The sequence below is a fragment of the Poecilia formosa genome, unplaced genomic scaffold (assembly GCF_000485575.1).
Source record: "Poecilia formosa unplaced genomic scaffold, Poecilia_formosa-5.1.2 Scaffold10, whole genome shotgun sequence".
Classification (NCBI taxonomy): Eukaryota; Metazoa; Chordata; class Actinopteri; order Cyprinodontiformes; family Poeciliidae; genus Poecilia; species Poecilia formosa.
Window position 1 is genome coordinate 1530785 of NW_006799949.1, and position 21864 is coordinate 1552648.

Below are 21864 nucleotides of genomic sequence, written 5' to 3' on the forward strand. Positions count from 1 at the left end.
CCTTTTCCCTGTCTATCCCGTGTTCCCCTTAGGAAATGGTCATCGGAGGACTCAAGCCAGACACCACTTACTCCGTCACGGTAGCAGCATACACCACCAAGGGGGATGGAGCACGGAGTAAACCCAAAGTGGTGGTGACCAAAGGGGCAGGTCAGTACAGAAATAAAATAAATTCAGCCTGTGACTAAAGGCTGTTGTCAGAAAGAGGATTTTGATCAGTTTAAGATATCTCTTACTTTAGTTGTTTTTGTTTTCTTTAATCAAAGCTCATAAAAATTCAGATTTAGAGACAATACCAGAAACATTTTTTTAACTATTTGGAGCACTGGGAAAAAAAAAACAAAACAAAAAAAAAAAAACAGACACACATTATATTAATAGGTTGTGACATTTGAGGGACTTGATTATGTGTCTTTATCAAGTATATGTCATTTTATGAGCTTTAGCTTTAATTTTATAAAGGTCTGGCTTTAGAAATACATGTGTCTGAATCAGTAGTCCTTTCAACAGATGTGTTTCAACAGCTGTGTTTCATCAGACGCTCACTTGTATCAGTATTTCTTTTATAATTTCAGTCAAGCTTAGAAGACCGTCCGCAATTTTTTAGGAGATCAAGGGCATCGTTTAAGTTACTTTGAGATTTCTTCAGACAGATTATGACAGCATGAAAACCCCACTTGGGTCTTTGGTTTCTGCCGTATGAATAAAACATTCAAGGCAAATGATTTAGCTCTACAAAACCTTGTATTCTTAATTTGTCCCCTTGTAGCCACTGGTGTGCACAGTTTGTATAAACCACATGTGCTCATTCAGCTAGCATAAACGTAATCTAAATTGTGAAGCTGTCTTTTAAGCTTGTTTACGAATGAGGTTGCAGAAGATACAACCTTATATTGGTGCAACTTAGTACATGCCTACATGCCACACATGTAGGCATATGGATGTCGAAACAACAACATATGCACACGGCCCCCATCCCGGCCTAACTGTATGACATTTAACCACTAAATAGATAGATACCTCTCCTAAAAGCTGGATAAAGGATCTTGTTTGAGGGTGCACAATCCTAATTTTTCCATTGTCGTCTGGTCCTTTCTCTAAGAAAAAGTTTACTCTTTTTTTCATAATTATTATTGATATTTTAAAAAAAAAAATTTCTATAAGAAAAGCTAAAGGTGAAGAAGTTGGGAATGTGAGGAACATTTTTTTTCTTTTGGAAAAATAAATCAGGTTTTGGCCTATCATGTTTTAAGAGATGTTACCTAGTAAATATTAGTGGTCCCTCATGAGGACATTGTAAAGTATTTACAGAAATTATGTTAAATATTTTTTCCTTTTTCAAGCAATAACAAAAATAAATGTATTCACACTTAGAGGGATTTTAGTGCTGCATCAAGATAAAATATACAATATCAAGAAATATACTGATTAGACATAACATTAGAGTTTGCAAGATCTCAGTCCAACTTGGAGGATGTGCTTCATGATCCGGTTCTTATGCTCATAGGTCATAGGCTCGTTGAAGGTGCTTTTATTGGCATGAAGTGGTCATCATTTTTGCATTATGACTGATCTGTGGCTGTGCACTCCAATATGCAATAAACTGTGATGAACTGTGTAGTCCGACACCTTTCTATAATAATCAGACGCCATTTCACTCCAGTAGCTCATCTGTTCAATCAGACTACACAAGCCAGACTTTGCTTTCCTTGCCCATAGCCCTGTCACTGGTTCAGGACTGTTTCTTCCTTGGATCCCTTTTGAATAGATGCCAACCACTGCAGGCACAACCAAAGCAGCAGTTCTGGCACTTGGCAAGCTCCCTCAATTAATTCCTGCTTTTTACCCACCTCAATTTTGAGAACAAAATGTTCACTTGATGCCTAATATATTCCATCCACCAACAGGTGCCATGATGAAGAGAGATAATCAGTGTTATTCCGTTCACCTGTCATAATGTTGGGCTTGATCAGTGGATGAGACAATTATGTAGTTCAAATTAACCTCTGGGAATTAAATTCCTGGCTGTAAAATTTTAACCAGAAAAATGAATTTCAAATAACACATCCAACACTTCACACACTAAATGTAGGAGGTAGTTTATTACCTATTGTACAGCTGTGTAATTTTGAATTACACAAGCGTCTGTACAAGTTATGAAATAGCTGTTCAGTTTTTTTTTTTTTTTTTTTTTAAAAAAAAAAAAAAAAAAAAACATAAACCCATGCATTTATGGAACACAAATGCCTCTAGGAGTGATGATGTCAAAGCCATTTCCTTTCTTTTGGAGACATAAAGGCCTGAAAGGCTACATCGAGACAGAACATCATGAAAAAGAGCAGGTTTTTGTGTTACTAAAAAGTCGATTCACATCAGGGGCCATGTCTTTTCATCCTCCAGAACTGTCAACAATAGTTTTGTAAACGTGAACAAATCTTAATAAAAATCTATGTATGAGATTTTTTATTTTGAAATTTTATATATATATATACATATATATATATATATATGAACTCTAAGTTCTGTTTGAAAAAACCTGACCAGGGCCAATGGAAGAAAGGTTCCTGTTGCTGCCAAAGACACTGTTTATCATCAAACTCCACATGCAAAGTCCTGGTTAATTAATTAGATTATCTGTTTCAGTAACCAGCCTGCATTCTGCTGAATGTTCCGAGCTATCACCATTACCTTGAGCTCAATGGGTGACAAATGGGTGTTTTTCTCTGTGTTCTACTCATAGAACGTTTTAGCAATTCTGAAAATGTAACTGTTGCTAACCTTGGTGTACCTAAAAACCAGTAATCAGCCTACAACTATGCCATAGGCTTTGCTATGTTTAAAAAGTGACACACACAAATACAAAACACTTGTTTGCCCACTGAACACAGCATTGCCATGCTGGGGAAGAGTTTGGATTGTGTCAAGTGAAGAAATGAGTTGTTCGTGGGGAGAGAGGTTATTTAAGATACCGGCGCTTGTGAGTGTGAAGAGATATTTTGTAGTCCAGGAAGCCCGTGAACGATTGTAGAAGTGTTATGTTTTCAAAAAGCAGCAATCTCATCTGGATCATAGAGAGTTCTGAATGTACTGCAGTCTCTCGATGTTTTTGCAGTGTACTTCTTTTTTTGAGAAGTACACTTCACTTATGCTGGGAGGAAACAAATGTATAGACCAGTTTTACTACATGAGAGACAGCAAAGAATAAAAGTCAGGATTAGTTTTGAGACAAAACATCTTAACCTCTTCAATCCCAATTTTTGTTCTGCAAAATAAGTGCATACATTTCAATCCTTTGACCTCCCCAACACATGATATTTATGGATTATTACATTTTATGTTGGTTATGTTGGTGAAAATGTACGTTTTATATGGGAAACTGTTTTTTATACAAATCTGGTCTATTTATACATATAAAAAATAAGAAAAAAACATGACATGCATAACCTATTATAACAAAGAATGGTTACAAGAGTGTTCAGAAACATGTTAGATGCATAAACATTCAATGCCACATGGTTGTATTGAATGGGGGCCTTTATTTGAGCGTCTTTTTTTCTACAGTGATGTAGAAGACATCTGATAGTTTAAGCTGTGTAGGAACAGCAAGTGTGATATCACAGTGAATTCAAGGGTAATTGGTATATTTTTCAGATATTATCCGAGGTGTCCTTGATTTAATTAGAAATTAAAGTAATTTTTCACCATTAAATGTCAATTACTGTTGCAACTTTTAAGAACTTGTACATTTTTGCCTAGGGTCACACTAGGTTTTGTAAGAGCTACATCTACAAGTACTGGATTCTGTACCATCACCTTCTACTGACTTTATGCAGGCTCTTTTATTCTCTGTGGCACAAAATTGGGTAATCTGGATACCGAGCTGAAAAGCTTAACATGTTTTGGCCAGACACCCGACTCTATTCTGGTCTCTAAAGCTTGGAAGTAGTTTATCATTGTAGAACTGGTGGTGCTTTGGAAGGAAAGGGTGGAAGAACAACATGTGGGAAAAGGGAAGATATAAGAATCTGATTCATATCTACTTCTGAGAAATGCATACTTATGCCACTGGATGCAGGTTGCAACAGGCTTGCAGGCTGTTGCCATAGCAAGGCCTGTAAAATACTGGTTGAAAGGTGGTGCTTTTAAGAATCCATAAAATGCTGCTACAACTCAGTTGAGTTACTTGGAAGAGTCTGTCTGTCTGTCAAGTGCATGAAAGGTAGACATAAGAGAGGAGGTGATGAAGAGAAAACATTGTTGCTCCTTTCTCAGTTGGTGAGTGAGCGTCAGCAGAAAGCTGTTAATTCTGCGGTTTGATGAGAAACGTGCCAGGAGTTCCACATGGAGGGATTGAACCAGGGTATGTTATGAAATGGACAAAGACAGAGAGACGGGGAGGATGTTTGGATATACAAGAATGTGGTGGAGGGTAGCTTAGGGGAAGAAGTGATGAAATGCGGCAAGAAAAGGGTAAAGAAGAAAAGGACAATCAAGGTGTCCAGAAATCCCAGAATCACTCATGTACCTTCACCCTCACACACTAACATATCAGGCTCCTCATATCCCTGTGGGTCCTCTTTGCAGCTGATTGCTCCCTGTCCCTAGTCACCTTCATCATCCCTCATTCACTCATTTTTCTTCTCCTCACCATGCCCTTGCTCTCTTATCATCATCCTGTGTCACCACACACATACACACAGCTTGAACAATCCCCGGCTTCCACCTCCCCTCCCGACACCAATCTGCTGGCTCAGTGCCCCTGATCCCTCTCCCCTACAATGCATTAGGCCACAGTTTTGAATGTACAAATAATAAAACTGTCGCTGGGGTTGCTGGGGTTACAAAGGCTGCGAAGGATACACACAGCAGCCTGTTGATTTTCAAAGAGAGGCAAAAAAACAAAAAAAAAATGAAAATGGAAAATCCACCCATGATATCATCCCAGGATCATTATCTCTGATTCCATTTTCTTGATTAACTGCAACCATGAAGGCAGAGTGGGCTTTTAAATGACACCAAGCTGATCTGTAGCATGTAGCCAAGAAGTATTAGCAGGATTCGTTTCACCCAATATGCAACACCCGCGCCTTTCCCTTATGGGCAAAAGCTCTGCTGACAATCCACCGTCTAACCCACCCACTCCCATTTCCTTCTAGCAACCGTCTCCTGAAAGGCTCCAATTAGCAAACACAAACGACCAATAAGGCAAGAGAAAGTGGATTGTAAAAAGCAGAATATGGTATGTGTGTTTGTACGTGCGTAGATGCAGAAACATGGGTAGTGGCAACTTGGAAAAACATAAACAGAAAACTTGAGAGTCCATACACTATTACAGCAAATGCATTTCATGTAAGATGCAAAGAGAAAGGTCTTTATATATGACACTTACCTACAAATGAGAGCAAAACAGTCACATCCATCGGTGGGGCTCCTAAACTGCTATTGAAATATATTCTATGCAGAAAATATTTCACTGTAGTTAATCAAAATTAGAGTTCTATTTAGCTTATTCAGCTTGATAAATTCATTAAGACCTCATACAATTGCTGCAAACCTAGTTTATCAATTCTTTTGGCAAGCTTTGTGAATGATAAATACACCATCACTTCACCAAATCAAATTAACTTTCATAAAGTAAATAAAGTATTGCCTGTTCTGTGTTACACAATCACTCGACAGCTCTAGGGGTTGGCTTTGTGAAGCACCGCATGTCTTTAAATGCATTCTGCTTTCTTGCTGCAGATGGGAATGTGGCAAAACAGCCTTTTGGTGTTTTGTAGGTGAATCATAATTGCAATTCTTTTGTTGTGGATGATCATTCGTCTGTTTTTCACTTTTCTGTGATTGGATAGTTAGCATTTGCAATAGCTCCTTAAATGCACCTGTTTCTGCTTAATTCAGCCGTTAACCAATTTGTATCTCCATTTCATAGCTGGATCTCTCATCTAATTCGTCTTAACCTATTTAGTATCCATTAGAAAAATGGCAATCTCCAAATATACAAAATGCAGAATAACTTTTTTCTGTTCTCAAGTTGTTGTTTTTTTTATTTTTTTTTTTATTTTAATGGCACATTGCAGTGTTGTCTGTATGCTTGCTATAATTCATACTACACCTAAGTCTTCTGAATCAGTCATCACATAATTATCCTCCAGACAGTTTCCCTCAGGGAGTTCGAGGGCCAGCTCTGTGGAAGAATAGGAAGAAAGTACTATAATATTCACTTCGAAAACAAAGTGCCACTTTCCTAAATCCTTTTCAAAATAGTCTGGAAAGACTCCTGAGGTCTGAGAGCAAAACATATGTGTCTGAAATGTTATTAATATGACTTGTTTTGGTACTACCTTCTGTCTGTTCAAAGACACAGAGAAATGGCAAGTTGTTGAAAATAGATTCAAGGTAGCCCCCATTTACGCTGTGATGTGGCTTTAGAACAAATCAGCCACACTTGTCTCTCCTACAACTTTTACAGCTGGTGAGGACCTGCAGGCTTCTTTTAAATCCTGCTACCTCTGTCTGAGTGATTGGGCCTTTGAAAACAGGATTTGGATGAGATGTCATCCATGAGAGCAGCAAAACTGGGCTGCCCCGAGCAATGGAGTTTGGGCCCCTGTGTAGAGCAGACATTTTACATGTAAAAAGATGACAACAGTTAAAAGAGGAACTGTTCTTTGTTTAAATCTTTAGTGAGGCTTTGCAGCTCTGAGATTCTGCTAGCTAAAGTGTCTATGTAGCATTAAATGATAATGGGAACAACGATCACTCCAGAATTTATCACTGCTGAGGATCTTCCACATCACCATTCTAGACAAGCTCACTCGGTTGTGTTAACTGATAAATACTTTGAATTATAACTGTGAGTGTAGTTTTAGTCTCTGTGATCTTTTTAACATTAATAATTGAGAATGTTTGAGCTTGTGTTTCCTATGATCATATATGCAGAAAACATAATACAAACATGCTTTATGAATCATGCAAAATATGCAGTTTAGCTTTGCTTTGCAACATTAAGAAAAGTAAAGCATAAATATGCCATTTGAAAATGTTAGTGTATTAAAACCAGCTGATCTACCTCAGTATTCTATTTTGTGTTGCTCTATGACTTAAAACCTATTGACTAAAAATATCAACTATTCAGTAATCATTATGTTTGAAGTTATGTCTGGTGAGTTAATTTAGTAACATCTCTACAAATGTGTAAATGGAAGAGTAAGATTTTTCTCCATTACTTTTTTTTGCACAGTGCCTGGTCCGCCGTATCTGTCAGTAGCTCAAGATTCAAAGACTTCAGCTGTTGTTCACTGGGATCCTCCAGACCTGATAAATGGAATGGACCTGCAGGGATACCGCCTCCAGTTTGGCCGGAAAGACGTCTCCCCTCTGGCCACACTGGAGTTTGCTCCCCATGAACGGCAGTATTTTGTGGGCAACATTCACCGGGGTGCCACTTATCTCTTTAAGATCTCCGCCAAAAGCAGAGGGGGCTTTGGGGAAGAGGCTGTGGCAGAACTCGCTGTTCCTGAGAATACCCCTGGGGGATACCCTCAAATTAACGAGGGCTCAATGGTAACATGCTGCTCAGTGCAGCTATCCTGGTCTCCACCAGTGCTGGCAGAGAGGAATGGGGTCATCACAGAGTACACTCTGGCTTATAAAGAAGCCGGAACAAGAGAAGCACCACAAGAACTCCGTTTACCTCCCCACCAGTCTAGCTTTGAGCTCAACAGCCTCAAACCGAACTCTGCATATGATGTGAAAATACGTGCCCACACCAGTATAGGTCCAGGGCCCTACAGCCCGCCCATCCAGTATCGGACCATGGCCATTGATACCACAGGTAGGGCTTGCCTGTTTCTTTTCAAACCCTGATGCAGGGGGTTGGAAATTGACTCAAAGTATGGTTCACGTTTACCAAAATAAAAAAAAAAGAAAAGAAAATATCCAACCAACTTCTTCAACCAACTTGAACACTCTTCCAAAAATGATTGGTATTTAATTAGCTTTCCCTGGATTACTTACATCACTAACCCAAACCAGGTAAAAATGAAAGTCAGTAAGTTACAGTCAGTCATATTGAGAAAGTGGAGAGCAGCCTAGAATTTCTAAGGTAAGTGTTGCTGGTCAGACACTCCTGTCGGTCCTTGCAGCCTTTTGTTGAGCACATTCACGCCGCTTATGCCATCTCACTTCCCAGTTTTCAAAAAAGGTAGGACTTCAGTCAAATCCAGTCACAGCAACTGTGTGTTTGGGGTGTTCAGGATTACACAACTATGACTATAATCTGACTTTATTTTAATTTTCGGTTAGATCCTTTTTTTTTTTCTTTCTTTCTTAACATCCTTCTTCTCCCAAAGCTCCCTTCCTCTTTTCCCTTTCCTTTGTCCCTTAACAGGACAGCTTGTGGCATGGCATCTCACAGATGCACTGCTCAGGACTGTTGGCATGCAGTGTATTGGGTCTGTCTCAGTGTCTGTGTGGCAGCGCATTGGCAGTGCCAACTCAAACTCTGCAACACTGTAGGAATAGTTGGCATTGGGTGTTTTACAAGGGTCAATTGTTAATCATCAAGTGGTCATGATTCAAAGTCAGTGGTGAGATGGTTTGGCACTCCCAATGATGGCCAGCCAAAGGGCGTACACTTGTGCTCCATTTGTTGTCAATGAGTCTTACGTGCTATGTGTGTTAACCAGTGGCATTGCCCTTCTCCCAGCCAGTCACAGATCACCGTTGCATTCACTCTTTAACCCAGAGGAGCATTGCAGGGGAGGAGCAGCTTTTGTTTTAGAGCCGAACTTATTCATTTATTCCTCTTTTTTTTGTCTCTACTTGTTTGACTTACTGTTCGATCTGTTTTGTTTTTTTTTTTGTTTTTTTTCTCTCTCATATTTGTCTTGTCAACAGATGTCCCAAAGAATTTTACTGTTAAGTGGGCCACCAAGACAACAATAGTCCTTGGGTGGAAGTTTTCAGATAGAGGATCACCATACAAATGCGTGGTGAGCTTAAAAAGATATCCCAAGTAGAGTCCTTGGAATAAACTAAATTTGAACCTGTACAATGTTTTTATATGATTGTTTGATTATCATTCATTTTTTTGAAAAAAAAAAAAAATCTCATTTTAAGAACACAATTCTTAATAGCGTTTCTCTGTCACCTATTTATTTACCAGTTTATATGGCTATGTTCTAAAAGTGAAAATGTTAATATGTTGAAATCTAGATTGACTATAACGGGCAAAAGATGGACGTGGATGCTAGGAAGTTGAAGGCGTACATCAGTGGGCTCAGACACAGCAGTACCTATAAATTCGGGGTGAAATGCCAAGAAGGCCTGGAGGGTGAGCCCAGGCATCGTGTGACAGCCAGTACGGCGCCCTTCATTGTGATCAAGAAACCCAAACTGGATATCTACGCTGAGGCTGAGAACAAGCTCACTATGTCTTTTCCATCATTCAACAGTGGGGATGTCAAGTGAGTATAGAACAATATGTTGGTATAGCCTACTATGCCAGTAGGCAGTACATGACAGCCTGCTTATGGGTAGTGCACATATTAGTAAAAAATTCTTAAGTCTTGCAGTTAGTTTGAACTAAGTAATAAAGAAAAAAAAAACTTTATACATTATTTTCCTGATACATTTGCAGGTACTTCTATGTGGTTGTGGTGCCTCTTAAAAGAACATCAGGAACAGTTAAAAACTTGAAGAATCCTGATGAGATGGACATAGAAGAGGTAAGATCTCTTAAAGACATTAGGTTTCTTAATATGGAATAAATCTTCCACAGTAGTGAAGGACACAGGACTAGACTGGAGAAATCACATGATATCTCTGCCGGGTGTTGGCAGGGAGAAACTCTTCTCCATAAAGGAATCTTGTGTTTTCTCTTAGAGATTCTGTGTTTGTCGAATCAATGGTGGTAAATGCGAGCAGTGTTGTAAACACCATTTACCAGAGTGGGCACAGCCATTAGAACATCTCAGCAATGCAAATTTATCCCCCAGAGCATGCAGAAGACAGAATTATGCAGTCTTCTCCAAGTCTTCCCGTAGCTGGGGGTCACCTTTGGTGCTAAATCAACGACAACCGTTCCTTTTGGAATTGGGATTACACACATTCCCCATGGTTTGTGCCCGCAGTCTGAGCTGAATGCAGAAGGTTGAATGTGTCTTTCTTTGCTTCCGAATGCCATGCAGCTTCTTTAATCGACATTGCATTATATTTTATCCACAGGCAGTTGCATCTGCTTAAGACACTCAAGTAATTTGTTGAACAATAACAAAATTAATCCTACAAAATTATTTCTTTTTTATCATTCTTTAAGAGAAATTTTAAGCCAGAATGAAAACACGTCCTTAATAAATCCAAATAATTTGAGACATATGTAGGATTTGCAATACGGAAAGAAAAAAACGTGAAGAGATGAACTAATACCATCTCAACTTTGAACAGCTGCTGAGGGATGTGATCCCAAAGCGACGTTCGCGGCGACAGCTGGCTCAACTGGACCAGCGGAGTGCCTACATCACCGCCTGCTTCAAGAAGCTGCCCTCCACCTTCACAGTGGGATATGACCACCCCCTGAGCAGCTGCGAGAACAAGCCCCTCGAACCTGGTCAGGAATATGCCTTCTTCCTGCTGGCTGAACTCAACTCCACTGTGGGGGTGAGTTTCAGGTTCATTTCAGTTCAGTACACTTAAGTTGCTTTGTTATAGCCAATTTTGCTTTTAAGAAACTCATTTAGGTGTTGTTCACTTTTGCCTCAGGCTTGCAGATAGCGATATTATAACAATTATAAGTGTCCCTTTTTGTTTTATTTACATTTTGTTTGTATTAAGCTTGTCCTAATTAATATTAGAAGCTGACCACAAAATTTCTGATCAGTGCAACTCTAACCTGATCAGTGCAACTCTAACCTGGCCTCCTGATAACTTTAATCACATATTTTCATTGTCACTATGTTATTCATTTTATATTCAGTTTTTTTTTTTTTTTTCCCCCATCAGAAAATGTTTGCAACCAGCCCGTTTACTGACACAGTGATGACTCCAGAGTTGGTGGTGGATCCTTTGCCAGTAGAGACTGGTGATGGACTCATCTGGGTGGTCGGCCCCGTCTTGGCTGTGGTCTTCATCATTGGCATTGTCATCTCCATTCTCCTTTTGAAAAAGTGAGTTCGATTTGGAATAATTGGAATAGTCATCTCCCAATATAATTTAGACAGCACTCTGAAAAATAAAATTGTTCAACCTTAAATGATGGGAAGTAGCCGACTGGCTTCTCGGTAGTTTTACTTTCCCCATATTTTGCCAGTAAATTAGCTTTTTTTTTTTTTTTTTTTTTTTTTTTTTTTTGTCGGATGTTAAACACTATATCATCTCACTATTATTACTCTAAACTTGCCATTTAGACTTTGAGCTGAAACAAGGCTTTGCAGATTTAGTCCCTGCTCCAGCCATACGCTCATAAAATCTCAAACTCCATGCCATGTTTTGTTATTTGGACTAAATGTGCTATAAAAATTCAATTTTCCACATGTCCAGCAATATCACAATGTGTTCTCATTATTTGATGTTGAACTGGTTATTGGTAGTTTATGTGAAGAATTGGGTTATTGGGAAATAATTGCATGTCAGGAAGCATGCTGAAGCGGGGTCGTGTTTTGTATTCATTGCAGCATGATGTCCACAGACCCAATAACATTGTTGCATGCAAATGTGAAAGAAGCTTTGTTGTGGTAAAAGATGACTGTGAGAAGTGAGCTGGTTGGAGAAATAAGAGATGATGAGATTCTTTAAGAAGATGCTCAAAAAAGTCAACTCATTAGAATCAGTTTGATGTTCTGAGATATGTATTTAAATTATTACCGGTTAATTAAAAAAAAAAAACAAATGCTTTCAAAGTGATTGATTTCAGTTTAGTTTAAGTTAGGTTCTCATCGCTTTCAGTGAAACACTTGCAGTATTTATCAGCTGCTCTATCCAAGCTCAATAAAATAGCTGTGACAAGCGACAGATCAGGTCAATAGCCTGCCCTTGTTTCACAGCTAGCTGTTTCCTTTATCTCCACATCCTGGAAGTTAGAACTCAAGTGTGAGAGCTAGTTTCTATACACATGAGGACATTCCTGAATTATCTAACGGGGTACCAGGGCTGGGGTGAGCAATACAAGTGTAGCCTTCTACTGTCAGATGATCCCCCCGCTGTCTGACCTTGCCTTACCTCAGTCTTGGTGGTTAGGGAGAGTAACATCTCTCCTTGGATCTCTTTCTTTTTTCTCCGTTCTCTTTCTCTTCATCTTACGCTTACACCACTACTCCCGCCCTGCTTCCCCCTTCTCTCCCTTGTGAATAGTGTTTCCCGGGTCTGCCCTTGGCCCTGACATTCCCCTCTCCTCGCTGAATTTGCGCCCTCACACACACACACACACACACACACACACACACACACACACACACCAGCACACGCGCACACACAACACTCATATGTTCACAAATGCATGCGCTTAGCTACATTTCAGAAAGCACTCACTTATTTTCACCCTCTGACACATCTGCAGACACATTTACACACACACTCACCCCTTCAGATGCTGATGAACTTCATCTCGCTTTTTTTGCGAGTCCAGCAGTGACCCCTGTGAATTTTAAACTGCTCTCTATTGATTTATATCTCTTCTTGCCTCCCCCTCTCCCTTTCTCCTTGTGTGTTGTGTTTTTACCATCTTTATATATTTATTTGGCTCCTGTTGCATTCTGTGGAAACAGCAAACCAGACAGGTAAGGTGTAGTCTTACTTAGATTCAGTGCATTTTACAAAAGAAGGGAGTAGCCTGGCTTCCTAGAATATGAAGAGCACTGGAGGATCTTGAGTTCTTGCTGTAGAGAGGTGCAAGTTTTTTTTTTGTTTTTTTTGTTTGTTTTTTTTCAAAAAGGTCCTTTGTCTTAAAGTCAAAGGCTTAAAAGGTTTAATATCCTTGATTGAATAGGTAATGCATTTAGAAACAAGGCTAATTATTATGAATTTAACTATACTTCTGTTGACAACTAACATTCTGGGTTTGAGTGGTGGCTTTCGTCAAAAAAATGGGGGAAAAAGATGCTGGCAATAAAATTTTCTTTTGGATAACACTTTGACTTCATGTTCCTCCCTTCTCAATGGTTTGTCATCTTTATGCTTCTCTGCTCTTTTTTGCTCCACAGTCGGAAGAGAAAAGAGTCTGAGCCACGCACAAAATGTCTGCTTAACAATGCAGATATTACACCCCACCATCCCACAGACCCTGTGGAAATGAGACGCATCAACTTCCAAACTCCAGGTGGGGAGGCACATTCACAGTACTGATATTATTCTCTGTAAAACTCTATTTGCATAAGAATATTTGTGCTACATGTTTTATTACAACTATGGCAGAGTTGTGTTTTTTTCTTCTTTTTTTCTTTTTTATGAAGAGGCATAAACCAATAGGAGGTTTTTTTTTTTTGTTTTTTGTTTTTTTTTTCTTTTTTATGAAGAGGCATAAACCAATAGGAGGCATAAACCAGCTGGAGGGTTACGGCAGTGAGGGTTAGTGTTTTAGTGACTTTAACGTAGTACTAAAACACTGTTCAACCTCCATATAGAATAGTTGTAGGGATTCTTCAGATCTGTTGTTTTTTTCAAAGGGATTTACTGCTGAATGTTGCAGCAAATCACAGCTTTTTACTGTGTGTATTCTATTATTTTAGACTAAAAAGATAGCACAGTTAATTCACTTTTACAGAACAAAAAAATCCAACTGTTCACAGACAAATTGTGCATAAAACCCAACATAATTTTACTTAAGTTCTACGTTTTTGTGTTCATTATAGCGTTCAACATTATTTTGCCTTTCTAACTGGCTACAGGCCATACTTCTACATTTCCCATATCCCCATGTACCAATTAGCCAATAATGATTAACAAATTGCAAGAAATTATGACTGGATACAAGTTCTGTTTTGTTCTCTGGGGTTTTACACGCTTCCACTTTTGTCTTTCTTTTCTTCTGATGTTCGTCCAAGCTAAAAACTCTGATGTTTGTAACTGAGCAAATTACATTCTCCACACATTCTGTTTGGCTTCTACAGTTCATTTGACATGTTTTCCTTCATTTCCCAGAAGACCTTTTTTTTTTTTTTTTTTTTTTTTTTTTTGTTTTGGATTTCGTTGTTATGCTCCAGTCGCGGTTCTCATGATTTGGTTAAAGTTGAATCAACAGTTTGTTCTGTTTGTTTGACTCGTAAGTGAATCAGGATTGTTTAGCTTCAGCTGCTCAGTAATAAGCTTTAAGTTGTGTTCTGAATATGAAGGTAGATCATCAGAATTATACTAACAACATTGGCATTTCAAATACATGCTTGCAAAATAATTTTCTAAACATATTTTAAACATCCTTCAGGAAACATGTTCTGGTTTGGTTTCTTTGGCAATTTAAGAGAAGTACAAAAAAATATATATATAAAATGCATTGAACTCTTTTACATGTTATGCATTGTCACAGATTCTCGGTCGGAATTGAAAAAGATGTTCAAGGGGTATGAATACTTTTAAAATGCACTGTGATTTCTTTATGCTAATCGCAGCTGGTATTTTGGTGTGTTAGCGCTGAATCCACAAAAAAAAGCAACACTTTAGTTTTTACGTGAAGTCCTGTATTTTTAATGTAGACTTCTGCTTAATATTTATTTTGACATGGAACCTTTTAGAAAAAAAAATGTACCCCTCGTTGGGTTTTCCTTACCTGTTCCTGCAAACATCCAAAAAAGAGGAAATATTTTGGAGTTGGGGGTAAAAACTGATGCAGCCTGTTTTCTTTTCAGTTGTTTTTTTATTTATTTCTTTTATGCCTCTGTCTCTGAGCCTAGATGTCTTTCAGTCATCCGTCTGTCAGCGGTGGCCAGCCTCTGCACCATCAAAAGGCTCTGTTTTCAAAATAGAGCATCCCTCTTCAGCTTCTTTGGGAGTTCAGACATGCTGCCTGGAGTTTGTTTCTTTGGGCTAAACAGACTTCTTCGTGTCAGATTTTAGAAAAGTGTGATTGAAAGGAGGTGCACATTCCCACTTTGCCAAAGAAATGGTCAAGTTCATAGGATCATCCCGTTTGCCATGTTTATTTTTGTCTGAAGCGTTCTTTGTGGTTATTTCAACTTCCAATGACCACCCTCGCTGTAAATCTTTGCCTGGCTGTTTGCCATCAGCTGCTACACTTTCCAGCTCTTTTTCATGAAGGATTGAAAACTTGTGTTACAATCTAATGCTCTCCATTTTCCCATACCATTTACTAGTACTGGTACATGCAGAGACTTTATATAAAGCAAGTGTTCTCATTCAGCAACCCTTACATTGCTCCACATACTTGGCTGTTCTCTTTATCTCAACACCCAGGAAATTTAATTTGAGTGGACATTTTAGCCCAATTAAGATTGCCGGTGAGCATTTGTGAACATTCCCATCAGCTAATAACAGCCATTGTTCAATTGGCATAGTCCCAGTGCAGTTATCCAAGACCTCTGAAATGCAACAGAGCATATGCTGCATTGGCTGTGTGCGCTCAGTGACCCCTAGTGCTGAGGAACACAAAATATGTTTTTGATTGTGTTTCCAATCTGCAAAGTCTTATTTGAGAGTTTGTTCACTGTGTGTGGTTGTGTGTGTGCTCTGAAGCCTGTAGGTAATGTGTCAGCCTCACAAAGAAATCCTCCAATTTCTTTGGGCAGAAAACGTCTAGTTTCGTCACAATCGTTCTTTGTGCCCATGGTTTAATTAGCAAACGGGGCCAAAAGCCTAAAGCAGCACAACTAAGTTGATATCTGCTGTCTATCTCTGAACTTACTCTGCCATTTTCTCACTTTTTTTTCTATATCTTCCCTTTTCTTTCTTCAAACAAACAAAAAAAAAAAGATGTTAGGTGAGCAATGCCTTCAAAAGCTAGGAAAACTAATCATGATTGAAATTGAACTAGCTCTCCAAAAAAAAAAAAAATGTTGCCCTGAAACCATAAATGATTAAATAAACTGTTAAAATTGGTAACCTTTCTGATTTCAAAGACATGAAAATCAAAGTACAAAATGAGATTCTGCACTTGTCTACAGTAAATATCATATATCATGTAACATCATTTCATTTCTCATCGTATTACAGTATATGAAAGAAAAATTAGTACCTGATAAATGATGGCACAAACAGTTCATCTTACTAAAAGAAGGCCTGTTCAAAACTATTTCCACAGGAGTGTCGCCCAGCCTTATTTTGGTCGCTTTGACTCTTCCAGAGTCAATCGCCTGGGGTGGCACCGCACAAAAACAAAACATGCGTCTCAGAATCAATAAGTGGAGCCCTACCTTCCCCTACTTCACAGTTACTTACCCACTCAGTTTTGCAACTACTTCCCCTTCCCACTAAAAGGTGCAACATTTAACCTCAACCTCTGTGCCTCCTCACACATTGCATAAATCATGGCAAAAATGCCTGAAGGTGTCAGAGGCCGAGCTTTTAAAAAGTCTTTTGAAAAGTGGCTTATTACTAATGCAGCAAAGCCTTTTGGATTTGTTCCACCGTTCCAATCGATGGTCCATAGAGTGCACTCAATAAAGGCAATAATGACAATTCAATAATTCACCAATTTATATTCCCAGTTGTACCCAAGCATTGGTATTTTGTCCTAAACAACTTCCATTTTATATTTATGGAAAAAAAACTGATGTACTTATGTATTCCTTCTTAGTTCATTTCTCTTAGTATTTAGTCTTTTTATTCATTTTGAAGATAACCATGAAAATGAGTAAATTCCATGTTTAATATTCACACTATGCATTAATTTCTAAAGATTCAAGATGACATACTCTTTCCACAGACTGTAGTTCTGCCCACCATTTGGACCATTTGAGTCCTTTAAAATTTGAGAGATTGTGACCCTTTTTATCAAGCCAGAGTAACTGAGTGATCTCCTGCTACTGGATGGTATATTACATTTTCAGCAGTTTATGAGCAGATTTTCAAAGGTCATGTTTGTGTATTGACACATGGCCGGTACAAACTGCCCCGCAGGCTACTGCTCCTTTTCCTACCTGAAACGTTGGGGGGGGGGGAACCAAACAAAGCTGTGGAAGTATGTAAAGTTGAAGAGAAAAATCCACTGTCACAATAAAAATCTATCTTTTTGTTGTTTTGTTATGTTTTATGTATAAGCTGCTTCTTAGGAAATTAAACATTGAGATTTAATTGGAATTTTTTTTTTCCTACTAAATGCTAAACCATATATTTTAATCTGATAAGTATTTCTGCATAACCACAGGAATAAGAGACTGACTGGCTCTCGTTACACAACAATGGGGTTTGCAAATGAGGTAAATAAAGAATTATACTTATTCACCCTGAAAATGTGCAAACAAATATCATCCCAAACACACAGACGTAAGAAAAAAAGATTAATGTAAACTTAAGGCTGTTGTATTATTGGATACATTAGGTAAAACACACTCCCTTTGATTTTAGGACTACCTAAGGATTGTTTCTGTGTAGCTCTGCGTTTTAAGGAGATTTTGCACTAGATGGTGTTATGAAAAATGGCAGCAAGATTTAGTGTCCCCTGAAGTCTTTACATCCAATTTAATGAGTCCAGAGAAGCTAGAATTTGCTTACAGTAGAAAATCTTTGATACACTTTGTTGCGTACGTTTATTAATTTTTTTAAAAGCACATAAATACTGCCCTGCTGCTTGTGGCTGCAGCTGCCTTCTGTTCTTTGACACTCAGCTTCTGCTTTGCAGTAGCGTTTAAAAACACTAATTTAGTTTTAGCGTCAGCCTCCAGGAGCTGCCAGAGCATTTTCACAACTTTTTGGCTATGGGGCTTGTCTAAAAGACTGACACCGAAATGAGCTGACTCTTGCAGGCAAACACATATTTAACTTTGACTAATTAAAATACATATTATGCAGGTTCTGGATCAGCCAGGTACTACAGAAAAATTAAAAAAAATGCTTTTCTTCATTTGTCTCCTGTCAGTAAATATATATATTTTTTAATTGATTTAAAAAATTGCATTTTAATCAACAGCATTAATAAACACCCCTATTCAAGTATGCAACCTTGCAAACCTTTATGGAATATCCTCCCCTTTATAAATAAAAAACCCTCTACAGAACAGCTCGACTGAATTTACTTTTTATCAACTCTGTTATTTCCTCTCTTTATTTTGCCTCCATATCTGCTTTTCTTCAACTTTACCCACCACTTCAGCATCTTGTGCAGCACTTGACCCTCATGATTCTGGCTGTAAGAAAAAAAAACAAAACAAACAAAAAAAACACTTTATTATGTCGGCACATACAAATCAAATATTTCCTTGCAGAAAAAGACATTGCATACATTGAAAATCACACCAGCACCAGCCAGTACACTTGTAGGTATCAGCAACCTACATGTTTCTCCCGATTACGGTAGTGACTTTAACAAGCGTGCCCTCCTCCTCACAGCGCTGTCAAATCACAGACACGCCACGCACTCACACATAAACAGAATCAGACATGCCTGCACCTCCTCCCTGCTGTGATGAATGACGTTCAGAGACAGGGGATCAGAGTACCACCCGTAAGGCTTAATTAGTCATTGTCACAAATCAATTAGGAAGAGAGGGATGTTCAGTGTCTTCAGCCCTTTGCTGTCGCTTGACGCCGCTAGCGTGATGTCTTCGCACTAAGATGTCTAAACAAGGTAAACTCACCTAAAGCTTGGCGCCGTTACTGTTGTGCCAGTTTATATCAATGTGTGACGAGGGAAAGGTTTTGTTGCGCCGAATCATACAGAACAAGTCAATTTTATGGTAGCCAGAACTTGTCTGCCAGCACTTACATTTATTCACAGGCAAATTTGACACATCCCACTAAATTACATTTTTTTAAATTGTATATTTAGGTTAAAATAGTCATTTTTTTCTCTGAGTATTCGGATAGACATTATTCGGTCCTAGTATAGCCTTGGTCTGACTTGACCTCGGAGAGCCTTGCTTCTACAGGAGATAAGATTCCCTCGGAGTTCTGACTTCCATCGTCTGTGGCTCCACAGCTGTCAACCAGGAATGCAGATCCTTGTCCACACCTTTTACTTCCAGGGTCTCAGTGAGAAGCTACAGACAAAGAAACCATTCAAAGTTAGTTTTTACCATAAAACATGGGCTTGTCCCCCCAACTTTCCTGTCATTTCCTCTGTTTTCTCAAAGGAGCCATCTGAAAGCTATGAGGTAGCAGATCAATTTTCTTATTCTCAATCTCTGTTAATGTGGGGTATCTCCCTTTTAGTTGCAAAGGCTGACACTTGTGAGAAAAAACTAGTCTCTCTGTTGAAGAGGACTGTGGTGGTGGTGGTATAGTACTGTGCAAAAGTATTCATACCCCTTAATCTTCTAATGTTGTCAATTGAAAACCACAAACTGCAATGTGTTTTATTGAGATTTTATATGATAGACCAACACATGGTTTTTAAACTGTTTTACAATTGGAAATCTGAGCAGTGCAGTGTGCATAAGTTTTCAGCCCCCTTTACGTGCCACTTATTCTCCCTTGACACATTTAAACAGTTCTGGGTATTTATAATGATCTCAAGTAGCAATGCCCAGAGTGCTTCCCATATGTTCATTAAATAACAGAGGATATAAACACTACCGCATGTTCACTGGACTTCAGTTCTGAGTTAGCCCTGAAATTCTGAAGTAGGTTTCGACAGTAGAAGAAGATTGATATTGTACATTCCCAGGAAGAGATGTTGAGTCAGTGAAAAGGGTTGACCTGTATGTCCATTAAGTACATTGCAGCATGTGGATGGATAGGTTTTGCCAATACTTTTATTAGGGCACTGTGTTCGCTGGTGATAGTAAAAGCCTGTTCAGCTCTACAAAGTTTTACCTTATTTTTTTATACCTGGTTAAATGTCTGTTCTTCAAGTATAAACTGTTGGTTCTAATAAGAAAACCTGCTATATCGCCTTTGTGCTTTACTTCATGGCATTTTATCACTTCACATGTTTATTTTGCCTCTGCTGTTACAATGCAGGTCGTTGAACCCACTGTCTCCTATGTTTATTGTTCTTTACAGATTCTGGTCTAAGCAGTCCTCAGAGTGAAGCAGATTTTGACTATGAAAGTTAGTCTTCATGATTTTAGAATATCTCTACCAGATTATTTTAAATATTTATTTATTTTTTTAATCTTTTCTTTTGTGTTGTTTTTCTAGCTTTGTTTGTCTCAGTTTACAAGTTTACAAATCACATTTTCTTCCCACAATTCACCAAATTTGAGTCAATTATTATGTTGCTTTCTATTAGCACACGGAGATTTTTATTATTTTTTTATTTTAATTGGATGCCCGTCATGTCACCCTGAAGGGCTGTTGGCTGTGCATTAATCCACCATGCATAAATAACCTTTGCAGTCACGTCTGCTTATGCATAGATGCTTTAAAGATGTTTCTGTAACGGGAGCACAATCTGTGTAATTCCTCTTTGTCTTTCACAACTCCTTGTTGTTCTCCCTCCTCCTCCCACTCCTTCACCAGCACTGCTCCATTTCCATTCCCCACCAAAACGGGGTCTTTTCTGCACTATGAGATAACGAGCAGAATTAATTAAAGCAGTGCAAAACAATGGCTCGACATTTGATCACCCCTCTTTCTCCCCCTTGCTGAAAAAGAATCATCCGAGGGAAAGAGTTTCCTCTCACTTTGTCCCTCCATTTTATTTTAGGTAGTTACCCGCAGACTTCTTTCCGTTTTATATCGAAATATGTAACATCATAAATAGGCTTTTGGCTCGGCTTATCTAAAGGAATCATTTAATTTCTCAGGCACATTGGCTGCAAATCTGTATATTGGAAATGCGTAATTGGGACCTAGTTTCTTTTCTTTCTGTGTTCACTGATCACATTTACATTGCAGTGAAAATAAAATGAACTACCCTGGGTCAGGAGAGACGAGTTTGCCATTGTTTGTTTGAGTGAGGGATATGAGCTTAACATCGAGGGTGGGAAAATATGTTGTCATTGTCGAGTTTGTGTACTATAATACTTTGTACGTTAAATTACTCATTTAATTTTTTTTAATTAAATGAGTAAGGTAACTTTTGGTCACTTATCTTTGGGTAGGTGGTATAATAACAATTTACCTAGGAAAATAGATTAATCAGCATTTTTCTAGCTAATGCTGATTTATTTTCTTTAATTTTTTTTTCTTTTGAAAATCCAGATTCAAATTTTTTTTTTCTTTGTTCCTGAGGAGTACAAAGAAAAATGTGCTGCAGACTCTTTGACAAAGAAAATTAATAAAAAAGGGTTTAAAGAGTAGCCCTCTTTATTCATGTTTCCAAACCTTCTCAGATTTCTACGGATCTCAGAACAGAGTATCAAAACATCAAATCATGATGTCAGTAGGTGTGTTTAGAGAAAATGGTGGGCTTTGATACACTTAATAACTATGAAAGAACCACAAAGATTTCATCTGTCAATCAATAATCAGAGCCGATCAAAAGAATATTGTATGATCCTGACCCCTGGCTTTTTTTTTATGTGCATCTCATTTGATATTTAGAAGAAAAACTTGATTTAGCTGTTCTACAGTGTGTGTAGAACGGCTAAAACCATTTTTTCTCAAGAACAAGACAAAACCCATGAACAGTGTGTAGCAGACACAGTGTATCTCTAAGCATTGGAGTAACTTTTCTGCAGACTTTAATTTGAGCAGTAAACAGAGTAAAACTGAACTTTAATTATATCTGGAACTTCTGTAAACAGAACCACACATGCACAACTTCTACACCAACACTCTTTGATCTCTCTCTTCTCACGGAGAAGCAGGGATTCC

General features: G+C 38.4%; 1 protein-coding gene across 4 annotated transcripts in view; it reads left to right on the plus strand.

The window, feature by feature from the left end:
• ptprsa (protein tyrosine phosphatase receptor type Sa) overlaps window positions 1-21864 on the plus strand; it is a 271953-nt gene that overhangs the window by 215023 nt on the left and 35066 nt on the right. For 2 of the 4 annotated variants that reach the window (XM_007541279.2, XM_007541267.2), the window contains 10 exons: window positions 33-150; window positions 7244-7837; window positions 8902-8996; window positions 9220-9470; window positions 9644-9731; window positions 10450-10662; window positions 11005-11168; window positions 12765-12776; window positions 13200-13315; window positions 20107-20154. In XM_007541279.2, the coding sequence (XP_007541341.1) occupies window positions 33-150; window positions 7244-7837; window positions 8902-8996; window positions 9220-9470; window positions 9644-9731; window positions 10450-10662; window positions 11005-11168; window positions 12765-12776; window positions 13200-13315; window positions 20107-20154 (1699 nt within the window). The remainder of the gene's footprint in view (window positions 1-32; window positions 151-7243; window positions 7838-8901; window positions 8997-9219; window positions 9471-9643; window positions 9732-10449; window positions 10663-11004; window positions 11169-12764; window positions 12777-13199; window positions 13316-20106; window positions 20155-21864) is intronic. The other 2 variants (XM_007541260.2, XM_007541271.2) reach the window with 2 other exon arrangements.